At 42.2% G+C, this 20,187-nt stretch overlaps 1 protein-coding gene across 4 annotated transcripts in view; it reads left to right on the top strand.

The window, feature by feature from the left end:
• The window catches only part of LOC306927522 (actin filament-associated protein 1-like 1), a 34,403-nt gene extending 15,211 nt beyond the window's left edge, over positions 1–19,192 (top strand). For 2 of the 4 annotated variants that reach the window (XM_079507283.1, XM_079507285.1), the window contains exons 10-20: positions 1–51; positions 4,309–4,470; positions 7,810–8,024; positions 8,854–8,999; positions 9,912–9,999; positions 12,184–12,292; positions 14,281–14,454; positions 14,622–14,788; positions 15,207–15,335; positions 16,290–17,670; positions 18,059–19,192. The exon at positions 1–51 is cut by the window's left edge and continues 73 nt beyond it. In XM_079507283.1, coding sequence (XP_079363409.1) covers positions 1–51; positions 4,309–4,470; positions 7,810–8,024; positions 8,854–8,999; positions 9,912–9,999; positions 12,184–12,292; positions 14,281–14,454; positions 14,622–14,788; positions 15,207–15,335; positions 16,290–16,319 — 1,271 coding nt within the window. In that variant the 3' untranslated portion in view covers positions 16,320–17,670; positions 18,059–19,192. The remainder of the gene's footprint in view (positions 52–4,308; positions 4,471–7,809; positions 8,025–8,853; positions 9,000–9,911; positions 10,000–12,183; positions 12,293–14,280; positions 14,455–14,621; positions 14,789–15,206; positions 15,336–16,289; positions 17,671–18,058) is intronic. The other 2 variants (XM_079507284.1, XM_079507286.1) reach the window with 2 other exon arrangements.
• Positions 19,193–20,187: the final 995 nt, after the last annotated feature.

Raw genomic sequence — 20,187 nt, 5'->3', positions numbered from 1 at the left:
CTGGACACACACAGGGACAGACAGCAGGACGGGACAACACAGACACGCTGAGTATGTCTAACCATCACAACCTTTTCTACTTTCATCTCTTTCTTTACACTTTGACTCTCAAGTCCCATGCATACTGGGGTTGCGCACAGTGTCTTGTGCCTAAAATGGCCGATCTATAATGAGTTGTGGGCTTGTAGATCTGCTATTTTCGGTGCGAGATACCAGCCCAGTAGCAGCTAGAGGTAGTTGTAACAGTAGTGATGCTGGTACTGAAGCACAAATGTGTCCTGAAGTTGTTCTTTTTTACAAAGACAATCATACAATTGAAGGCCAACTGAAATTGGTGAGGAAAATATGACATCATTGGCACTTGGCAGTAAGTAATTCAATATTTGTTGCCATTAATGGAATGTCATTTGTAAGTCATTGGACCAACACATTGTATACTGTAGCATACATTTATTTATATGAAAAAAGTTGAATTTTGCATCCATGGAAAACTGCACTTCCATTTACTGTAGCATGCATGTGACTGTTGTCCAGGAATGTTGGCAAGAATCCACACATTATTTATTGCGAAATTCACAGACAGACAGACAGATAGGCATACAGGCAGGCAGGCAGGCAGGCAGGCAGGCAGGCAGGCAGGCAGACAGACAGACAGACAGACAGACAGACAGACAGACAGACAGACAGACAGACAGACAGACAGACAGACAGACAGACAGACAGACAGACAGACAGAGTGAAAGGTTTAACCCTTTTAAATGGTAGTACTACAAGTTCTACTCTCTCTACTATTGTAACTATTGTAACTCTCTCCTTACTGGCCTACCGGCATGTGCACTGAAGCCTCTCCAACTGATCCAAAATGCCGCAGCTCGCTTGGTCTTCAACCAGCCAAAATTCTCACATGTCTCCCCCCTGCTCCGCTCCCTGCACTGGCTCCCGGTCGCTGCCCGCACAGAATACAAAACTCTGATGTTGGCATTTAAAGCAACCAAAGGTATGGCTCCCCCATATCTTGCCAGCATGATTGAACCCTACAAACCCTCCCGCGCACTCAGATCAGCCAACGCAGGGAAGCTGGAAGTACCCTCACTAAAAACGCCGGGACAACGCTCCACACGTCCCAAACTCTTCTCCCTTCTGGCCCCAAAACTGTGGAATGCACTTCCCGTTGCAATCAGAACTGCAGCATCACTCCCGATCTTCCGCCGTAGTCTGAAAACCCACCTTTTCAGACTCCATCATGGCCCATAGCACTTACCCTACCCCCCTTAGACAGCACTTCTTAGACTTATATAGCATTTGAAACAGACTTATAGCATGTCATGTAGACAGCACAATAAGTGCATTGTATGTAGTCATAGCACTTCATAGTATATATGTACAGCATAGTATAGCATATATGTGTAGTTTATATGTATAGTGTCATTATATAGATATGTTCTAGTTATAGTTTATATGTATAGTGTCATTATATAGATATGTTCTAGTCACGTTCTTAGCTTACGCATGTTTCGCGATAAATGCATTTTTACATATGTGATGTATTCCCATGCTTTTTGTTCTTGCCTATTGTAAGTCGCTCTGGATTAAGAGCGTCTGCTAAATGCCTAAATTGTAAATTGTAAATTGTACAGTAGTAGTTGTAGTAACAGTAACAGTAGTAGCAGAAATAATGATCAGGTTACAACTACTACTAACTATTATCCTGTTGATATAGGAGAGAGAAGTCTGTTTCTGTGAATTCATTGAGGGGAGCTTTGAATATAGGCCAAAAGGAAACATCGTTGTTGTTCTAAACTGGTTGCTGGCCCCAGAGGCTCTGAACCCAGGGAGACATGAGAGAGAGAAGGACAGAGAGACAGGAAATGAGGCGCTAGCTGATATGACATCCTTCCTGTCCTCTTCCTGCCATTGTCTCCCAGTGACATCACAGGAAGGCTATAGGGCAGAGCGCTGCAGCACCTGGTTCATGCAGTCGCTATGCAATTTTGCATTTATTGTCTCCACCAGGCCGAAGGCATGGGGAGAGAGTATGTTTTGCACTCCCTCCGTCCGTGTGTCCGTGTGTGTGTGTGTCCGTCCGTCCGTCTGTGAACAGCTAATCTCCGGCACCGTTAACCCGGGCGATGCCAAATTTTGTACACACACTCCCTGGATGCCAACGATGAACCTCTGCCCCAAAATTTCCAGAACGGCCTGTTATAGCGCCACCAGGAGGCCGCTTTGTGCAAAACAAGTTTTTGGACAGTACACCTACAGATTTTGTCCAAACATCACGCAAATTGGTACACAGTCTCTCTAGAGCCATTCAACGAAACGGGTCTTTCAGATTTCTCAGACTCCATCCTGATTGGCTAAGATTGGCTTCCAAAGTTCGCAGGAGTGCTCAGTTTCAAACAAAATGCTGAAAATCATGAACACATCGTGTGATTTCCGTGAAATTGTGCACGCACATTCCCACTAGGCCGAGGAAGAAATGCCACATGAACATTTTCAACTCAGCCTCATGGTGGCGCTATAACTGGCCGAAAAGTGTTTTTACCTCTAACTGCACAGATCTGTGGATAACTTTGTATGCCAACTCCCTAGAGGCCAAGGAAAAACCTTTGCCTGGAATTTTTCACATCTGTTCTTTATAGCGCCACCAGGAGGCCGACATAATGTAAAACACATTTTCTAATATTACTCCTTCAGATTTGATCCAAATTTCACGCAAATCGGTACACATGCTCTCCATAGTCATGTGATCAAGACGGGTTTGTTTGATTTCTCATAATCCACCCTCATTGGCTACGATTGGCTTCTAAACTTTTCAGGAGTAGCCTGCTTTGTACATCACACACACACTCCTGTCCTCCTGGTGGAGACCTGTGCCCAGAAGGGCACTTTTTCTAGTTTTTTTCTTCTTCAAAACCAATTGCTATGATATTATTCATTTAAAAGTTGTGTGTTGTCATTATTTTTATCATTTCAAGTCATTTATTGAGAAATGTTTAATTTCCGTTTGGGGCGGAGCTGGCTAGTACGTGGCTCAGGATGATAAGTGGCAGCTTAGGAAGCGGAAGTTTCTGTAGGCAGTCTCGGTTCGATCCCTGACTCTTCCTGGCTTTGTATATAAAAGTGTCCTTGAGCAAGACACTAACTGCTCCTTTCCTTGCATGGTTTCCTCTGCCATCTGTGTGTGAAACGCACATCGTAAAGCACTTTGGATGAAGGTGCTATAAAGAAATGTAGACCATTGACTATTTAAATATTGCCTGTCTCTTCCTATTTTCCAAAATGACTCAAGTAAATGTGCTCGGCTTTCTGTTTTGAAGATTTTGAAAAAAAGAGGTTTTACAAACACAATCAATTTCACATCACAGCTTGTTGGTTTATCCATCTGCCACACGGGAGTCACTTCCTTTAGATAGATTATTTCTATGAATTTGATGTATTACCTTGTGTTGTTCTTGCTTACTGTAAATCGCTCTGGATTAAGAGCATCTGCTAAATGCCTAAATTGTAAATTGTTATAATAACTGCATTGCTGCATTGCCCATGTTCAACCATGTACAACCCATCTTTATGGTCTCAGCTAAGCTAATAATTAATAATTATATTATCGTCATAATGGAATATTATTATCATCACAATATAAATATTGAGGTATTTATCAAAAATATTCTGATATTTGATTTTGTCTATAATATCACCCAGGCTTAGTAGGGACCCATGTTTGGGTCGTGGACCCATTTTTATGGGTCACTATTACATAATTTTTTCTACATTTTAAAATAAATTATTCTTTCAAAAGATAAAAAAGGGTCCTCCAAAACAATTATCCGCAATTGTTCTAATCCAAAAAGGTTTTTCTAAAGAATAAAACAGAAAACAAAACAAAAAACATGATAACAATAATATAGTAAATTACATTACATTTACATACCGGTATATGTTTTTATTATTATTTGTATTATTATTATTATTTTAATTTCTGAAATTCTTCAGTTCTTCAGAAAGGTTTTCACAATTATAGAATTATTATTATTAATAATAATTCTATAATTGTGAAAACCATTTTACTGTAGGAAATGTGAGCCTGTATATCGACTATTTTCCCTATTAAGTAGGATTGAAGTAGTTCATTCAGAATGTATTTTTGTACTTTTAGGTCCTGGGGAGACCCACATTTTATACTTTGCGTCTCGGCTGCAAAAGTTTTGGGAATCACTGACCTGGTGTCTGTCAAAGTGCTCCTGAACTGCTCCTTCGCAGTGTCCATTCTCTGCAGCTCCGTCTGACTGGGCTCCATTTGTCTTCCAGACAGGGGGAAGCGCGGGGCCTTCTCGGAGCTGACAGGGTCCATGAGCAGAGCAGCGGGGAAGAAGATTAACCGCATTATCAGCTTCTCCAAGCGAAAGCCCCCCTTACCGGGAGACCACCCGTCCTCCGCCTCCTCCTCCCACCAGGACAACCCCCGCTGCGGTGAGGCCAACGCGTGATGATTCGTACCCGCTTTGACAGGCTGATTGATTGAGAGTTTGTTTGTTTGTTTATTAGGTTGACTTCACACTGCGTTTCTCAACGGTGGTCGGGAAACAAGATGTTTTTTGGTGAACAAAGCAAAACTTAAAGCTGCAATCCCTAACTTATTTCAGTGAATAAAATAGCATTACAACCAATCTGAGCTTGTAGATTGGCTATTCTCGGCCAGATCTGGTGTAGAGGGGTTAAAATATGAATGAACCAAGTAGAGACCTCTGGGGTATCCCGGTCAACTGAAGAATATCTACATCATTGCCTGGTCAGTGTGGTAGAAATGTAGTCTCTCGTGCGAGATACCCGGGTTCAAATCATGGGTAGGACATAAAAGTTATGCATTGTGGCTTCAAACAGAGGAATATTGTGCTCTTTTAGTTTACTAGAAGTTCGGGGATATGCCTACTGTACGTATATGGGTGTATCAGGTTTCTTTATGGTAATGTCTGAGACATTTAAATGGGCCCTATTATGCGTGTCTTAAGTACCAGGTCTTATGACTTAACTTAAGACCTGGAGGCGTGGTCAATGCTGTTTGGCCACTCAGAATAGCCAAATGGCATTGATCACGCCTCCAGGTCTTAAGTTAAGTAATAAGACCTGGTACTTAAGACACGCATAATACTGCCCTAGAGTCTGAGTCATAGTGACATGCCTATATATAACTGGTTTGTTTATGGATATGTCTGAGTCAGACTGACATGGCCGTGGTCTGCCCAGTAGCCAATTCTAATATGGGATTTGGTTCTGTCTTTGTGGTCAACACAAAACACGGCTCCACTGACATTTACATCTAGCACAGACATGTACTGTAGCACATGAGCCATGATCTCCAAACAACACATACTGTACACGTTTAGCAGAGGTGGTTCCGATTGGAAGTGTGTCATGGAAGTTTGCTATTAACTTGTGTGAGCTTGCTACGCCCACCAAAGAATTCCACAAGAGTGAAAGCATGATGAGTCAAAGTTTTATTGAAAGTTTTGAAGAGAATTCCATCCAGCATCGTTGCCGGTGTGACGTCAGTGAGTTCGCCCATGCAGCATGTCATTTTGAGATGCTTTTTAAGACCATTTAAGTGGGTGTCTCGTTTACACGTAAAAACATGAGCTGCGATTGGCCTACTTATGAGGACACAACAACAGTATAAGTGCATGTGTCAAACATGTCCTTATCTTTGTTTGAACAAACAGAATAAACAGCACACTCAAACAGCAAACTCTAAAAATGCCTCTTTACTCTACACAGAGTCAACACACTGGAACATGGGTTTGGAAAATACACAGTTTGTGACGTCCATTAATATGCATTGTCCTGTCCAAATAAACATAAAGTATAAAGTAAAGGGTCCTGACCCACAGGAACGCACCGAGGGTGCCGGACCGATTCCGGCGAGCCGCCCCGCGTCCGAAACGGTTGAGAAATGTTGTACTGTACTGTACTGTCACTGTACTGTACTGGCACACCCGAAATCACCATATATACAGTTAATATGTGCGTTTGTGTTTGTGTTAGGTTGCACACAGGTGGTGAAAAACAACCATGCTGTTTTCGTGCTCAGACGCACCCAGCCAGCCAGCTACCCAGACACCCAGCCACCCACCCACCCACCCACACACATAGCTCCGTAAGGGAGTGGTTGCACCACTCAAAAAGCACAGACCAATTACAGAGCCAACTCATGTCAAGTTTACTAAGTACTTTATAGAGGGTTTAGTTTAGTGGTTAAGAACACATTAGTCTCAAATTAATCACATTCATATTTCATATTGTTTGCTCAAATTGTCTACTTTACCTGGCTGAGACAGGTTCACTTTGTTTTTGAATGACTGCAGGTTATTGATTGTGAGTTTGGGGACAATGGGTGTTTCCTCATGGTTCCTGCTTCAACACAATGAAGTATCCCTCCATTGTGTAAACTTGTCCATTTGTGTAAAATGAGAAATGAAAATAGTTTCTATCCATTTTCTAAACGTATGCAAGCCATATAAGGCAAAGGTGATGGCAAAAAGCACCTGTGCTAGCAGTCTGTTTGTTTGAATTTATTAAAATGTGTTTGGCAGTTTTTAGATAAGATAAGGCATGCGTTCAGAATGATTAAACTTGAATGATCCCTGAAGGGAAGGGAAGTCATTTCCGTCAATATTTAGATATTAGCAACAATAGAAGGAAGAAGACTAAATTAGAGCAGACAATGATCTTCTGTAAACAGCAGAGTGAGCATAGATACTGTGGGTACACAATGCAGACATTACGGGCAACGAGGAAATGTTGAGGATCTGTATACTGTGAGTCAATGTTGTTTATAGAAAGCTTGCTTAACAACGGCGCAAAAACAAATAGCCCCAATAAACATGGGATATATAATACGTATGTCCAGCCAATCCCAACAGCACACATACTGTATGTCAATACAACATGCAGGCCAGCCATATTGTATACATTAAAGTTTAATGATTCAACTATTTCAAAATCGAGTGCATAGAGGTGCGTTTTTGCACTAGTATAGCCAGCCATACTGTATACGTACTGTATAGTACATTAAAGTTTAATGATTCAACTATTTCAACTTAAACCCACTATATATTTTAGTTGACTGTGGTCCCTCAGGGATCTTTGCTAGGTCCGCTAGAATTTCCATTTACGGCAAATCTCTTAGTCAGCCTCTGACCTTCAAGATTGCCTAATGTTCGCCCCATAATAGAGACGCTATTGTTCAAGTCATTAAAAAGATCAGTGATCTGAATGCAACACATAGATAGCTACAACTGTACACATCTTTTCTACTGAGTGTGTGTCTCACCACAGTAAGTAACAGACACTGGGGTGTGGAGATCAGGGTGGGAATAATGTTCATGTGCCAGTCCTCAGTCCATGTTGTGGTGTGTTGAAAGATTGTTACTCTCTGACCACAGGGAGTGGGTGTGTGTTCAATATGTACAGCATTTCCATTTCACTTTACGATCCATGTATTATTTCATGGAAATATACACAGCAGTCCAAATGTATATAGACTGTAGGGAGCAATGCTGTTTGAAATCACATCATTCTGAAAGTGGTCCAAGAACTGACAATGATCTACTATACGGCCAAGCTCACATGTTGTGTTACGATGCCTTGTGACCATGCAGAACTGCTATTTTAGAAAATGTTGAACATTTTCAAAAATGTGGAACATTTCATTTAAAACAAAAAAAGAAGTTATACAAAACAGGGATACCAGGGTTAATGTGTTTAAACATACCTGCACTGATATTATCGTCCCTTCCTGTGCTGTGTCCACAGGCTACCTGAGTGTGTGTGTCAGCGGCTCTTGGAGAGAACGTTGGTGCGCGGTGCACAGTAAGACCCTCTACCTCCAGAGGGACCCCAGGGACCAGCGGCCCCCCGTTATTTCGGTGCCCCTCGGAGGGACGGAGGTGGTGCCTGGGGGCCTTGGACCCAAACACCCTTTTGCCTTCCGCATCCTGCAGGGAGGGACCGAGCTGGTGGCTTTAGAGGTGCAGTACATTGAACAGCACAGTGACAGAGACACCAAATAGTTCACACCAAAACATTACTCATTTTCTATCATTTACTTTCCGCCCGTCATCAAATTATTGTCTCAGGAATGTGACACAAAAACAAACAAAACATGGGGTGTGTAATTGATCGAAAATAAGTAATTTGTTGGGTGAACTACTCCTGCACAATCTATGTAAACCTTGGATAAAGGTGCTATATAAATGCACCATTTTGCCATTTTAAACCTTACACTTTGTTGACAGGGGTGCCCCAGGGCTCTGTAGTAGTCTGTACTATAGATTCTGTAATGTTTCCCTCTAGTCTAAACAAAATCTGGACGATCTATAAGCTCAACGCAAAGCGTGGCGTCGCGATGTGAACGTAGTCATTGGCTATTTTAGGCGAATGTTGTCCCCGACCCCCAGCATAGGTACGGTAGGGTTGAAGTGGTTAAAGAGGTTTAATGAAACAATTAAAAGTATATTATGAGCTGACAGTAAGCCAAATATGCGTTGTAAATAGTTATTGTTTAATCGATGGCTATACCTGTAGGTTCAGTCCTCCTCTTCTTGGGCATCAGAATCACTAGGGTGACATATTTTAATTTGATTTAATTTTGGTGTACTTTGTCGCATTAGCTGACAGCCACAGTGTGTTAATAAATGTTACAAAGTCTGTGTGTGTGTGTGTGTGTGTGTGTGTGCGTGTGTGTGTGTGTGTGTGTGTGTGTGTGTGTGTGTGTGCGTGTGCGTGTGCGTGCGTGTGTGCGTGTGCGTGTGCATGCGTGCGTGCGCCGTGCGTGTGCCATGCGTGCGTGTCCACCAGGCCAGCTGTTCAGCAGATATGGGTCGCTGGTTGGGTGTATTGTTAGCAGAGTCGGGCAGCACCACCCTGCCTGAGGAGCTCCATTATGACTACATTGACGTGGACACTCTCACTGATATAAAACATGCTGCCAGGAACTCCTTCCTGTGAGTCACACTGTCTGTCTGTCTGTCTGTCTGTCTGTCTGTCTGTCTGTCTGTCTGTGGAACTGGCTAGTGATGAATGATGATGAATTAATAATGAAGAATTACTCAGATTTTACTCAGCTCTGAACACTTTACATCTCATACACAGTGAATCTTTTAGTTGATTCGAGACACGGTTATGCTTTGTGATGAGCTAATGCACAGTTTTAAAGCTCACAAGTTAAAGCCCAACCAGGGACATGGGGGCTGCAGCGAACTTGCTTTGGCAAGAAGAAACCCCTCACGCAATGTTTGTACTGGCTCTGACAAAATAGAGAAATCCTAGTTGTACTTTGCCCACAGAATAGGGATGCTAGGGTTCAACTGTTTTTTTAACAGAATTACATGTTCGTCTTCAGAGTTGGGTGTAACTACACTACTTGTAGTGTAGTTACTGTAATTACACTACTTTTGTCGGTAACGAGTAAGTAACGACACTACTCCTCCAAATTGAGTAATCACATTACAGTTACTGGTTGCTTTAGTTACTAGTTACTAGTTACTTGCGTCCTGCTGCTGCTTTCAGCGCCCCCCGCAGCGCCCCCCCGCGTGAGTGGAGTTTGATTGTTTGTTTTATTCCTTCACTTGTTCAACAACCTGGTATTAAAGAGCATAAAGAAAGATCTTGTGTATGTCCTCTTTATTAGGATTATAAAGATTTGTTAAGGGGCAAATTATGTGACTGCATCTCAGGCGATTTTATGGAGTAACGCAAAAGTAATGTAACGAGTAGTGTAACTAGTTGGGCGTAATCAAGTAATGTAAGGCATTACTTTTTTCAAAAGTAATGTGTAATGTGTAGTGTATTACTTTTTTGAGTAACGGACCCCAACTCTGTTCGTCTTTGTCTGTTTGTCTGTATGTCTCTCTTAGATGGGCTACCACCACTAATGTTACATCGTCGTCCAATGGGGCATCGACAGACTCCAGGATGTATGACGAGGTCTATGAAAGTGTTGCGGTGAGGAAACACTGTCTGCTCTGTGTCTCTGTCTGTGTGTGTGTGTGTGTGTGTGTGTGTGTGTGTGTGTGTGTGTGTGTGTGTGTGTGTGTGTGTGTGTGTGTGTGTGTGTGTGTGTGTGTGTGTGAGGGCATGTGTGTGGTCCCGCTGATCCTGAAATACCATCATATTCCTCTGTCGCATTCCTGGCATTGTGCAACACCGAGGCGCCCGGCACTGCCCCCCCCCCCCCCCCCCCACATGGGAATGAAAACACTAATGCTGGTGTGATTTAGTCCCATGTCATACAAAGTTAATTACAATTTAGGCATTTAGCACACGCTCTTAATCCATAGCAAAATCCTCTGTAATGTAAAATGTTTTTAAAATTATCATTAGAGGATTTAGTTGTGCCGGATCCTCAGTGCTACCACCCATTCCAAGAGTTGTGTGCTGAAAATGGCAAATCTACAAGCTTCCATCGTGTCACATGGTAACACTTTGTTAGCTTGTAGATCTAACATTGGCCGGTGTGCGACAGCATCGTGTAGCTCACAAAGAATTGTTGGTTGTTCAGAGGCTCTTTGGGGTGGTCAAGGGGCTTTGTAGCACCACCGCCGTACAAAGAAACCGCTAAGAACACGTTCTTCAGGGGCATGGTGGTGCAGTCGGTCGCCTCACAGCTATAAAGTCCTGGGTTCGATTCCCGCAGGGGACGCTGTGGCCGCTGGGGTGTGTTCTCTCCTCTGCGTCATCAGTGCCCATACCCTAGCTGGGGTTGGCGAAAGGGCCTTTCTGTGTGGAGTTTGCATGTTCTCCCCGTGTCCCCTAGGCTAGGGTAGGTAGGTACCCTCACAAAAAACATGCAGTAATCCTGGTCAACTATATACTATGTCCCCCTGGCCTGATGGACGGGAAAGGAACTGGTTGGAATAACGTGTTCCTTCCACATGCTACGTCCAACCGGGGAAACTCCCCCCTGTCAGATGAAAAGAAGTGGCTTGGAATCCTCATGCAGTGATGGAAGAACAAGGTCAGTCCGTTGCTCTCCCAAGGTTGGCAGAGGGAGAGTAGCGGCCAGCATTACATTATTAGACAATTGACACTGTCTGGGTGAAAACAATGGGTTACAAAAATCTTATTTTTGAAATCGATAGAAAGCACTACATGAAAATGGCTTTTTTGCACTCATCTTTTGAATTGCATATCGACAATCTAATAATAGAGCTCAAGTTGTTAAAAGATCCAGTAGGTGCTATATAGTACCAAAAGAGGTTCTCCTGACCTAGCCAAAGAACCTTTTAGCACCATCTTTGTTTACTGACGAACTTGAAATCAGGCTTTACTGTTGTGGCCTGGAACAATCTGGCTTGATGACACTGTGACCACTCAGACTAATATAACTCTAATTTGATATAAAAAAGTGACATTGTATATATGATTCTTATTTCTTCTTTAGTGATACTTTTTTCTTTTCTTTTTTACCCCCTGAATTATTGACTACTGTTCTACTTTTACACTTATTGCAAGTCACTCTGGATAAGAGCATTTGTCAAGTGTTCCAAAATGCAATTACATTAGTACATAAATTAAATATGAATGCCAAATGAAATTTTAAGAGAAAAGCAATCCAGGCATTCCAAATGTAAGAACAAGTCAACGAGAACGGAAGTACATCATTTTTACAGTGGCTAAATCGTTGAAAAGGCCAACATGTTTTGTGTGTGTTTTGTGTGTGTGGACTACAAAAACCACTCAACCTTTTTTCTTTGGAGCCTGACTAAAACGGAGCCCCCCTACATTTGCGTACGTGCGTGGGCGCGCACACACACACACACACACACACACACACACACACACACACACACACACACACACACACACACACACACACACACACACACACACACACACACAATAATAATGCTTAAATTGTTTTCTAGGCTGGAAAACACTGCTGTAAGTCTTAATCATAGTTAAAAGGGAAAAAAAGAAAAAAGAACATGAAACAGGAGTTTAGCCTCATCTATAGCTACAGTACAAAAGAGTAGCAGGCAAAAAAACCCAGGTGAAACTAATTAAAAATAATGAAAACGAAAACATAAGTGGGTGCTTAGTTTATGTTTAGATAGATATTTAGCTTAGTAATAGTTATATAGATTTCTACCATAATCAGAATGTCTTGCTGTGTTCCCTTGCTTCCAGCAGGAGGTGGCAGAGAGCAGGACAGGCCAGGTGAGACGCCATGCCTCCTTCTCCAGCAGAGAGTCTGATAAGACAGAACAGCAGGCGGCCATCAAGAGACATGCCTCCAGTGGGTATATTCATTAGTCTGTCCAGTCCTGCATGAATACTAAAAGCTATGCAACAAGAAAAAAAAATCAATGCTGAGTGTTCACGACTCACACTGAGACCTTGGAATCCCCATCTATTTTTATAATGTGAATTACTTTATTATTCCCCCTGGGGAGGGGAGGGCAGGGGGGGGGCTGTCCTCTGCCTTTGACCCATTCTAAGTAAACTGCTTCAGTAGAAGTGAGCAGCCACAATGCAGTGTCCGCCCGGGGGACCGACTCACACGGTTGTAGTGCCACTACCTTGGTCAAGGGCAATGGCAGCAGTGTGTACTGTACGTACAGCGGTGGTCCTCAACGTTGGATGTGGGAACCCACAGCAGGGGTCCTTGAGGGGGTTCCAGGAGGTCCCCGGCAAAAAATTGGGAACATTTTAAACAGCAATATTTTATTTTGGGCTATTCTCGAAAATAGACGATCCACAAGCTCACAACATGTTGCGATGGATTTTATTTTTTCGAAAAGAATATTGACAAATGTTGACAAATCTAATATGGAACAAAATCTTTTCAGATTTTTCAGTCCTTGACATGAAAATGTCTGAGAACCATTGATCTACAGACAGTATTATAACTGTTATGTATAGTGTGGGAGGGATGAAACCCACGCAAGCGTGGGGAAAACATGCGAACTCCAGGAGCCAGTAACCTCGCTGTGAACCAGTCCTATTATTTACGGCGTGTTCAACTCTAGTCCAGACCAGTTTATCCAGGCTGCTACTGTATCATCAAATCATCAAATCTCACCAAGGACTACAACAACTTCTAGCTTTTCTAATGTGATAATGAATGACAGATGGCCTTCACCTCCCAGATCTAAGTGATTCACTATGGCTAGGAAGCAATTTGAGAACATAGTGATATGCATTGCACCGTTTATTGTGGCTTTAAAAACAGCTGAGCCTTCATTGGACTACTGAACTACTTACTGCCTGTCTCCTTGGTGGCTGTCCTATCTGTGCTATCAGCTAACAGATCTACAGCTCACATGCTCACAACATGATGGCAGTGTTGTGAGCTTGTAGCATGGCTATTTTCAGCATGCGACACCATCATACATTTTTAGATTACCTTTACTGATTTCCTGGCAGGTTATGGTTGACAGACCAGAATAATCGACAAAGGGAGTGACTGACTAAGTGGCTGTGTCCAACAAGGCATTAAAAAAAATTGCCTACACGGCAATGTATGCAGCCATGCATTCATGCTACGCTAGAAACACGACCAGGCCCTGATCGCATATCCTGCATTGAACGTGCACATTCTTTTAAAATCTGGTCAGCAAGAGTTGAAAAAAACCAACATACTAGTACTTAGGGCAGAACACGCTCACAGCGCATTGCACTTTTCATTTCACTTACACACTCAAATGAGCATTTTAGAAGAGTGCCTTGTGTTTTCAGCAGGGGGGTGCTGCCTTGATCCCGCCTCTAGCTGCCGCTGATTGGCCAGGCCGTTTTGTGGCCGGGCATCAAGTCTGCCTGAGAGTTCCCAGATGGGAGCAGGAGGGGGGAACCCAGTGTACTCTCTGCTGCCCCATCTGGCGGAGTCAGGTTAGGACACTTTGGTGGACACACTGATTTAGTGATTCTCAACCTGTGGGCTATTGAACGTGGGCCCCCAAATCACTGGCAAAACACTTAACATTTTATTGATAATACGGTATAACATTAATATCAAAAAGAAAATGTCATGGTATTACTTCTTTAAAACCCTGAGAAGTGAGTTGTCATTGTGATACTGATGAATAGGAACTTAAAGGTATGTCTATGCTAGGTCCTTTGATCCAAGCCGGAACACAACACAATTGATTCAAAATGCATGCGGCACGCTGGCCTAATTGACTGTCTGACTGTGACTTTGTTGCTCCTCTCATCGTGAAAGGTAAGCTAGTGCTACGGGTGATAATCATGCTGTTGTTCTTCTGGACTTGTTGTGACCGTTCACAGGTGTGAACCAGACCCAGTGCGGGCGCTATGGGAAGACCCGCGCGGAGGAGGACGCCAGGAGGTACCTCCGACAGAAGGAGGAGCTGGAGAAGGTGAAGGAGAAGCTGAAAAGCACACTGGTGTCCCTCCGCAAGGAGAAGAAGGAGGCCAAGGAGGAGGTGAAGAGTGGCACAGGTGCGAGAGCAATGACATGTTTACTAACAGCTTCACAATTACATTTAAACTTCCAATATGTACCACTGCTATACCAATAGTGTGTGTGTGTGTGTGTGTGTGTGTGTGTGTGTGTGTGTGTGTGTGTGTGTGTGTGTGTGTGTGTGTGTGTGCGTGTGCGTGTGTAGCCCGCGGTGCAGAGCAGAGGTTAGCTCGGTTGGAGGCTCTGTGTAAACAGAAGGAGGATGAGAGGGTGGAGCTAGAACTCAGATTGACAGAGGTGAAGGAAAACCTGAAGAAATCATTGGCTGGAGGAGCGCTGGGTCCACCCACTGATACCAAAATGAGTACCAAGGTAGGCTGCCTGCAATATCATACTATGCTGAATATGAAAACATTACTGGCCAATTACTTTGCTATTAATGTTTTCTATTCATGCTTACATTTGCTCATTTCTTTTTCTTCTCTTTTTTTGCTCAATATTGTACAATAGTAGGCCTATGTTATTTTCTATCCCCATAATAATCGAGTTTTGATTTCTATTCTCACTGTGGTATTTATTTTATCATCCCTATTGTTTTTCGAGTTCCAGACTATGCGTTGCACTAAGCCATTCCATTGATTGCTATGTACATATGTGTGTGTGTGTGTGTGTGTGTGTGTGTGTGTGTGTGTGTGTGTGTGTGTGTGTGTGTGTGTGTGTGTGTGTGTGTGTGTGTGTGTGTGTGTGTGTGTGAGTGTGTGTGTGTGTGTGTGTGTGCGTGCGTGTCCAGGCACAAGGCAGTAAGGTGGAGAAGCTTTACAGTGAGACCATACCGATCAATTCAGCATCTGAGCTCCGCAAACGACCTCCATCTCTCTGCACCACCGGCACACGAGGCAACGTCATGCAGAAAGCAAAGGTAGGCTGTGGTGGGCGTGCGTGTGTGCGTGCATGTTAGAGAGAGGAATTCTGACTGTTATGATTTGTGTGTGTTTGAACCTGCGTGACCTTTGAGGCAACACAACATTGTACTGGTTGACAAGACAGAAATTCCCTGTGGTGTGAGGGTGTGTGTGGGTGTCTGTGAGAGGGCAATGAATGTATGATCACATCCCTGAATCCTAGAGCTAGGCAATATAACTTCAAATCAATATCACAATGTACTAGGCATGTAACGATATATCGTATATCGCGATATATCGATATTATATCGATATATATTATATGTATCAATTTATTAAAAATACAAATAGATTTATAATTTTTTTTAGGGGGGGGCTAGTGTGTGATATGAAATGTGAGCTGTAATCATATTCCATCATATTCACATGCTTTTGGAGAGAAATGAGACAGACTCCATGCAGTCACTTTCAGTAGTAGAGGCCTGCAGAGGGGAGCTGTATGTGTTATGTCTGCCTGTGCCCAGGTGATGGTCGTTAATTGATGCTCATTAAGGAATCAAGGAAGGCAATTATGTTTGCAATGTAGTTAAATAAAATTTGTGAAAAAAGCTTGGGGGGGAAGATAAATCATAAAATATGTCTGGAAAATAATTGTGTTGAATATATCGTGAAAAATCGTATCGTGAACCTCATATCGTGATACGTTTCGTATCGTGAGTTGAGTGTATCGTTACATGCTTACAATGTACTGAACTGAAATAGCAGATATACGCGTCACAACGTGAGATGTTGTGAGCTTGTAGATTCGCTTTTTTTGTACAACGAAGTATTGCCTAATACATAGTTACAGGTAATCAGAATAGATTTTGTAGATTGCGTGATTTGATGTGTGTGTTTGAAATCATGTGAGTGATTTGGAGTCACAGAGATGGACGTCTGTCCTCATGACCTGCTGTGTCCCTGTTCTTCAGGAGTGGGAGTCTAAGAAGAAGGTGACCTAGACGGACAGATGGATGGATGGATGGAAGTACGGACAGCGCCGTGGGGCGACACCCTGGCCTTTGTGGCGTTATGAGTGGCAGGAAGACAGAAGAATGAAAGAGGAGAAATGTAAAAGAGGGCAAGAGGAAGAGGGGAGTGGAAGGACAAGGACAAGGACGGATGAGGATGCACTTTCCTCTCAAGCTGGCAGGAAAATGACAAGGAGGAGGACTCATTGCTTGCATGCAGATGAAGAATTCTGCATGTAGGAAAGGACTTTTATTTATAAAGCAATGTAAATATACACACATTTGGTCATTTTCCTACAGTGCAGTGCAGTATTGCTACTCATAGATTGCCAAATGTACATGTGTGTGTGATTGTACAGTATGCTTATAGTATACGTATGTGCACACGAACGCACTTCTGTGTGTGTGCTGCATATTGTATATGTATCGCTGTACATGTGTGTGTGTGCATCGCCTGCATGTAGAGTATGCACAGTTCATAGTGAGCTACAGAGAAAGAGAGATATGTTGACGGCAAAGGGACGGAGCAATTCAAATGCAGAGGACTCACTCGGTAAAGCCTGATTCATACTTAGTTAGTAGTTGTGGTAGTTGTGCACGGGTGTCACTCACCGTAAATATACTGTATTTTGGTGCGCGACATTCTGCGCAACCAAGTCTAACTCAGGCTTTATTGTGTCATGGAGTGCAAGTTCAGGAAGATTCCATTGTTCCCTGGGCTGACAGGGACAATTAAAGATGCCATTATTTTTGATAGACATCAGGGATATATTTTGTTATTTGTTGTCATACAGTATGGTTCCCCATGTCATACTTACTGGAAATTTCACACTGGCCAGCCACTGATGTCCTCTTTTTACTCAAAGGAACAGCCGCAGCCACTTAGTTTGCTAGCACATACTGTAGCACAACACAATATCTGGTGGGTGTAGCTGAAACACGGTCATCACTATAGGGTTGTCCCGATCCGATCACTGGATATTGTCTGTGATTTGGGATATTGTACTATTGTGATATGGCATAAGTGTTCGATAAAAAATATCAATATCGGATTGGGCAGATACTCAAAATAAAATGATCGGATCGGGAGCAAAGAAAGGTGATGGGGACATCCCTATTCATCACTTTGGTAAATCACTATGCCCAAAACTTCTGCAATGTCAGCGAAACATGCATTAGTTGACATACAGTGTAACTGGACTCATCCAAGAGTGTCATTTGTCTGTGGAAACAAACCCAAACTTGTTCTTTATTAATAGGAACAGCTGCAGCCACTTTACTAGCACAGGGTAGGACAATGCAACAACTGGTGGGTGCTGTCAAAACATGATGTCACTATAAGGCAGGGGTGGGCAACTGGCGGCCCGGGGGCCACATGCGGCCCCCACCTTCACTTAATGTGGCCCCCAGGTTAATGTCAGAATACTGATATAATATTGGTTTCAGCTGTTACAATTCCACAAAATGCGAACATGACACCGCTTTCATTACTTCAGTCTAAATTAGTAGCTCATTGCGCAACACAAGTATAATTAAAGGCATTTGAAATTACATAAAAATGTTAATTTTCAGGATTCCAATTCAAAAATAGCAAAAATTCAAGATTTCAATATAGCCGATCTACAAGCTCAAAACGCGTCGCAGCGCGACAGTAATATATGGCCCTAGGGAGTGAGTGTGGAAATATAGTGGCCCTCTCCATCGTCAAAGTTGCCCACCCCTGCTATAAGGCATCATACACCTACTGTATTATGAACCGTGCATTCGTGCCAAATGGGATATTCCGACTTCTGAGTAGGACAAATGTCACATGACTTCTGAGTAGGACAAATGTCACATGACTTCTGAGTAGGACAAATGTCACATGACTTCTGAGTAGGACAAATGTCACATGCTCCGTCCAGCTGTGTTATTACTGGTTGGAAACTCTGGACTGACTCAGAGCTCTGAGATAGTGCTGTGACGTCATGATGTAAACACAATAAGCAACAGGATTCAACAAGAACTTTATGTGTGCTTTATGCTTTTAAGACGACTTTCGACTTTCTGTTTGTACAGGGATAAGGTTTATTTAATTATTTGTTATACGCTGTGAACACAATATAGTAAATGCGAGTTTATTTCAGGTGTCCATTTTATTTGACTTGAACAACCACTTTGAACAACAGAGTGGGAGGTTCAAAGTCGGAACGTGCCATGAACGTGCCAAAACGATGACAATATGTGAATTTTGTCTGTCTACCCTACAATATGAAGAATTTAATGATAGATGGCCACTAATTAGAACAGCGGTTCCCAAACCTTTTGGGCCGTGCACCCCTTTTACTTTCCTGAAGTAGCTGACGCACCCCCCAACGTCTCGTTGTATTTGGCCAATTTTTGTCTCCCGCATTTCTGTACAACGTTGTTTTACAGGATTTTGCTGTTTGTGTTAAATAACACAAAAATCCGCCATTACCATTTTCATTTCACGCACCCCTTAGAGAGCGTTTGGGAAAGCCTGAATTAGAAGAAAAAAATACTTACATTTAAATAAATTACTTCCCTCTTTTTGTTTTTACATTTACATTTGACAAAGTAAGGATTATATGAAGAATTTACCTAACAACAAAATAAATTATTGTACTGTAACTACTTTAAATTATGAGTATTTTGGAATTCCACTTGTAATGATGTTCGTTTCAGTATTAGAAGAACCTATACGTTTCTACAAAATGTAATGAAGAAACTGTTTATTATTTCAATGTGAAAGTATTTTTGATTTAACCAAACGTGTTTGTGTTGATGCCAACCACTGTTTCTAACTATGAGTACTGCACTTTATTACATTGTTCTGTTTTCATATAAATGTATTTTAAATTAGATTCACTCTGTGCCTCTTTTGTCTTATTTGAGGACACATGCATACATCTCAGATCTGTGACTCAAGTTCTTCTTTGTATCCGTGCACACACGCACGTGCCCACACACACTTGGGCAGGGGCCAACACTGATATTTTCACAAATTGGTACCACCTAAGGTGACCGTAAAAAAATGTATTTTTGTATTTCTACTGTACATGTCTCTAGCTTACATTTTGGTATATATGATCTTCCAAGTTAGTAGCTTAAATGACAGTTATCGGCAGTTATATGTGACCGTACCATGCTTTAAGTAGCATGTGACGTGTCATACTAGGGGGTTTTCATGATTCTGAATCCATTCCAAGAGACATGTAGGAATACAAAAATACAAATCACCTTAGGGGGTACCAAAATCTGGCTCGGCCCCTGGACTATTATTGTACATGTGCGCTCAAACCCAAACACAATGAAATGCTCCATATACTAGAACAGGGGTACTCAAATAAAATCCCTAAAGAAGGTTTTCAATAACAACGGTACCGTGACAAAATGGGGTTGGCACACATTTAAAATTATTTTAAAATCTTATTTTGAAAGCATGCATGAAGTTTGTTACATTGAAAATTATAGACTGCCTGAAAATGGCAAATGCTGTAACCACATAACAGAAATATTGATTATTATATTTTGAAATATAAAATTAAATTAAGTTTTATTAGCATTATATCTACATGATTTTTGGGGGGCATTTTTTTGTTACAGTATATTGCACAGGCTGAGAAAGCTTGTTTTCAAATCTTTGACAAATTATTAATTTAGTTTTTTAAATAAACAATTGAATAGACTGCAATTGAGGATTTACTGTATTTGACAATGATCGGTGTAGTGGTTTCATATTTTAGCCACGCACACACGCACGCACGCACACACACACACACACACACACACACACAGTGTGACTGACATGACATATGACGAGTATACCTGTCCTTAGGATCCAATGTGTTAAAAGGGG

The sequence above is a fragment of the Electrona antarctica genome (genome assembly GCF_951216825.1).
Source record: "Electrona antarctica genome assembly, chromosome: 8".
In the NCBI taxonomy this organism is placed as follows: domain Eukaryota; kingdom Metazoa; phylum Chordata; class Actinopteri; order Myctophiformes; family Myctophidae; genus Electrona; species Electrona antarctica.
The sequence above is the reverse complement of the archived record's forward strand: the minus strand, read 5'-3'. Positions and strand labels throughout refer to the sequence as shown.